The 4,948-nt window shown below is 41.2% G+C and overlaps 1 protein-coding gene across 1 annotated transcript; it reads right to left on the minus strand.

Moving 5' to 3' along the window:
* Window positions 1–532: 532 nt before the first annotated feature.
* LOC108362714 (uncharacterized) lies at window positions 533–4,417 on the minus strand. The gene has a single exon (XM_017615819.1). The coding sequence runs from the start codon at window positions 4,415–4,417 to the stop codon at window positions 533–535; it is 3,885 nt and encodes a 1,294-aa protein (XP_017471308.1).
* Between the last annotated feature and the right edge of the window lie 531 nt (window positions 4,418–4,948).

Consider the following 4,948-nt stretch of genomic DNA (forward strand, 5'->3'; position numbering starts at 1 on the left):
TGCCTGTCGCTTAAATATCCGCATAAAAGGAAAACACCGCCGATTGCATCGATTACTCATAGACTGTCATTTTAATTTCTCATTTTCGTCCTTTTATAATATTTCTTCTTACATCTAATTTGCAGTTACCTAAACTTCCAAATTCCAACATTAAAACGGTAAGCTCTTCGCCTGCACCTATGAACATACGTATGTGTGCATGTGTACCAGAGAGCGTGGACAAAGCCGTGCTTGCAGTAGGCATACACACACCGCATGCACATAGGTACATTAGAATACTGTAACCATGCATTTACTTACATTAGGGTGGTGCTAAAAACTAAAGGTAAGTAAATTGGTAAGTAAACTCGAATTTCATTTAAAGGGAAAACAAGGTAAGTAGAAAGTAATTATAAGGTAAGTATAAGGTAAGTAATAGTAAAATGTAAGGTAAGTATAAGGTAAATCTTATTTAGGCATTTAGGTAAGTATATATAATTATTTCTCTATTTAAATTCATTTTTAATTACATGTCATTTATTTACATTTCATTTTAGGTATTCAGTTTCNGGATAGGCGCATTTAATAAACGACCGCCTACTCGTAACAATTTCAACGACAAGGACTTTTCTGAATACTCATGCAAAAATGGATTCAAATTTTGTAAGCTCGACGGTAGTGGAAGATTTTTTGACAATTTGGTAATTTCTTGGCTATATTCATCAAATTGGAGTATTTGAACAATTTTTAAGAAGCTTAATTGCAACTCTTGTGCCGATGGTGTTGGATCATATTTGGTGGATCGATCTCTCACCTTTAAGACCCATCGCAGAATATAGGCAAAAACTCGTAATAATTTTTTGTGCGAGGAATATTTTTCAATCACAGTTAAGAGTGGATTACGGTTGTCACTCACTGCTATTAAGGCGCTGGCGTTTTTCTTCTTTTCCAGTGCTTGTTCTTCAGGCGTTAATTCGAAATGGGTATTTATTGGCCAACTTGCGGGGTCTTCTAAGAGGAACTGTGGGCCAGAAAACCATATTGAGTTCTGTATTTCATCCACGCTACAACCTCGAGACACTTGATCCGAAGGATTTTGTTTAGTTGGCACATGCCGCCACGAAGCACTTTGAGTCAACTCTTGAATCTCGGACACTCTATTTGCAACGAAAGTTTGCAACGTTGATGGATGTGTTTTTATCCAATGCAAAACTATTTCGGAGTCTGTCCAGAATGTTATGCTGTCAATAGGTCGATTCAACATTGGCGCAATGCGTGACCATAACTTGGCCAAAAGATGCGCTGCCAGGAGCTCTAAACGAGGAAGAGACTTAGTCTTCAGCGGAGCAACCCTGGATTTTGCAGTTAGCAGAATGCATTTAACATCATTAGCGAATTGGCTTCGAATGTAAATACAACAACCATAAGCCCTTATTGAGGCGTCGGCGAAGCCGTGTATTTGACAATTAGCACTCGACTCAGTATAAACGAACCGAGGAATGCTGATTGAAGGCAACTGCAACAAATTCGCTTTAAAATTCTGCCAACTGCTGTTGAGATACAACGGAATCGACTCATCCCAATCTAGTTTCTTAATACACAGCTCTTGCAATAAGATTTTAGCTGAGGTCACTAGTGGGGCCAGCAAACCAAGAGGATCAAAGAGTCGGGCAGATACCGATAAAATATTTCGTTTTGTAGCTCGTAACTCATCAAATGTATCATCCAGTCTAAACCGAAATAAGTCGTCTTTTGGCGACCAGTGGATTCCCAGCGTTTTAGTGGAGTCTGAATCGTTGAAACTTAACGATTTTTCCAGACTCTGACTATCGAAAAAACTTGGGTGGTTAGAGAACCACTTAGCTAGCTGGAATCCTGCCGACTTTAGAATGTCAGTTACCTCACAGCGAACTCTGTCGAGGGATTCAAAATCTTCAGATCCGGTTAACAGATCATCAACGTAAAAATCGGTACTTATTACTTTGGCACCGAGTGGATATTTTTGTGCATTCACATCACTTAGCATCTGCAAACACCGTGTTGCGAGAAATGGAGCTGGCGCAGTGCCATAGGTCACGGTGTTTAAACGAAAAATTTGCAGAGGCTCGGATGGATGCTTTCTCCACACTATTAATTGAAAATTTCTATCATTTTCATTTACAAGAACTTGGCGATACATCTTAGTGATGTCCGCCGTAATAGCATACTTATGCATTCGAAAGCGAAGTAGCGTCGAAAAAAGTTCTTCTTGAATGGTCGGTCCAACCATCAAAATGTCATTCAACGCAATTTGTGTTGACGTCCGACTCGACGCATCGAAAACAACGCGGAGTTTCGTCGACGTACTTTGTGGTCTTAAGACACACTGATGCGGAATGAAATAGTGGGCTTCACTCGGGATTTTATTATCAGTGGGGCTCATGTGGCCCAATGCCAAGTACTCTTCCATGAAGTCCAGATACATTTGACGAAGTTCTGGATCTTTCAACGTACGTCTCTCCAGCGCCTGAAACCGCCGAGCTGCGGTTTCAAATGACTGACCCAACGCATTTTGGTCAGTTTTGAACGGCAATCTTACTTGAAGCCGTCCCGACGGTAAGACTTCAGTAGTCTTAACGAAGTATTCCTCGCATTCCCTTTGTTCGGCAGTGAACTTTGTAGCTTGTGATTCTGAAGGGATTTCTTCCATTGCCCAGAATCTTTGGACAATTTCATCAATTGCTTCAGAATCATCTTCAGCTTTGCATAAGGCACTGCTAGCTTGAGAATGCTCACTTTGGTGGGAGACGTATTTGCCTGAAATAACCCAACCCAAAAGTGTTTTTTGCAGTGTTGGGAACCTTGGATCAGTTTTAATTTGACCAACCGACAGAAGATCGAAAAATGTTTCGGCTCCCAACAAAAGATCGACCTTTGAGGACTTATAGAACCCCGGATCAGCTAATTCAATATTAGCTGGAATTTTCCAACCTGTGGTGTCAACAGCCCGATCTGGGTGATTTGCCGAAATCGCTCCCATTACCCAAAAATCTGCGAGAAACTCGAAGTTGTTAACTCGGGATTTTATGACTGCACTAACTTTTGACCGAACCTTTTGGGTGGCATTACCAATCCCGATGACATTTAATGTCGCCTTCTCTCGCCGAATTCGCAGCCTTTGTGCCAGCTCTTCAGTCATGAAATTTACTTGAGACCCTGAGTCAAGTAACGCACGAGCTGACACATAATCACCGGAGCAAGTTTTTACCTTGACCACCGCTGTCGCTAACATGACGCGATCAGGCACGCTCACTGTGTGCATAGTTTGTGAGGTCGAAGGTTGTGGTGTTGTTTCGAACGATATCGGGTATTGGTGTAACATGGTGTGATGTGACCGGTTACAAACTCGACACCGTTCTAATTTGCATTTAGAAACCGTATGTCCCTTGCGTAAGCAATTTATACACAATGGGACCGATTTCGCGAATTCGAATCTCTGCTGAGGAGAGAGAGTTTTAAATTTAGGGCAGGTGGTTAGAAAGTGGTCTTTGGAGTTGCAGTGGAAACAAGTAGTTGGCTTAGCTTTCGCAGCCACAAAAGAAGATTTTGGCTTTTCAGCACTCTTGTTGCTTTGCCTTTGGGTGTCGTGCGATTTTGACGATGTCGACGCTTCTTCAGATGAGAGGTGCTGGTATCTCTTATTGAGAGCCGCTTCACACTCACTCCACAGCGGAAGCTTGTCGTAGTCAAGTTGCTCCTCCCATTTTGACCGCGTAGTGGGATCAACCTTCGACATTACCAAATGTATCAACATCGCATTTGAAATATTTTTATCATCACCCAAAGACAACAAGGAGTCATATACAGCTGATACGGTGTCGATCATTGACCGCAGCGAAAGCGACGATGCCTTTTGTATTTTCGGCAACTCAAACAGTTTCGCAACTGTATTCGAAAATATGAGACATTTATTATCATATACCTTTTTCAGGCTTGCCAACGCCTTCGGGTAATTTTCTTCCGTCATTTGGAAGGCCTTCACCGTTCCCAAGGCTTCACCAGACAAACACGAAACTAAATGTGTGAATTTTTCAATGTCTGAAAGCGCAGGGTTGTTATGAACGAGGCTCTCAAACAAACTCATGAAATTTTTAAACTCCGAATACTGCCCTCGAAACTTGGGCAGCGACATTTTCGGAAGTCTTGAGCTGTGAGGCGCTGTGAAGGAGGTGTCAGAAGCTTTGTGCTTGTTGTTCTCTGATAATATGGATTTTAACATTGCCTTGGTTCCAACAATTAAATCTTCAAGGCTGTCACGGGTGTCATCATCTTCATCGATCTCTTCTATTTCGGACTGACACGCTAGAAGCTTTTCGCTGTAACTATTCAGCATTTCGAGTCGACACTCAACTTCCGACGGATCTGATGAGAGTGACTTATCATGAATTCCCGTTTTCATTCTAGCTATGCTTCTTTTTAAAATTGTCCTTTGTCTTTTTAAGGAAGTAGCGTCTTCCACCTGGCCTGGCTGACTCTCACTTTTACTCATCTTGATTCGCTATGCACAGTAACTTTGTACAAAATTATAGTCTGGAAGTTTTCAACGTGGCAATACGAAAACGAAAAAAAATCGCTGAAACTTCACCAGAACTATCGAAAAAAAGGCGCAAATCAAGAGATAAAAGCTTATAATCCCTTAATTGGGAAAACTAGACGCGATGTCGAAAGTTTTTTAAGACCTAACCGTGAGCAAAAAATATGGTCAACGATTTTCCCAAACAATTAAAGCAGTATAGCTTTCGAAAAATATTTGACAGTTTTGGTAATCGGAGCCTTGTCGGAAATTGTACGAGGTAGTTTTCACTAAACAATCCCGAAATCTTGTTTCACGAAATTTGTATAAACAAACAATTTAATTTCAAAGTGAATACAAGAGATGCCAAAAATTAAAGCTTGTTGGGTGATCTTTGCAGCAATTTAACAAAAAACA

Source organism: Rhagoletis zephyria, unplaced genomic scaffold, assembly GCF_001687245.7.
Source record: "Rhagoletis zephyria isolate East Lansing unplaced genomic scaffold, Rhagoletis_zephyria_1.1 Rzeph_scaffold_00024, whole genome shotgun sequence".
Classification (NCBI taxonomy): Eukaryota; Metazoa; Arthropoda; class Insecta; order Diptera; family Tephritidae; genus Rhagoletis; species Rhagoletis zephyria.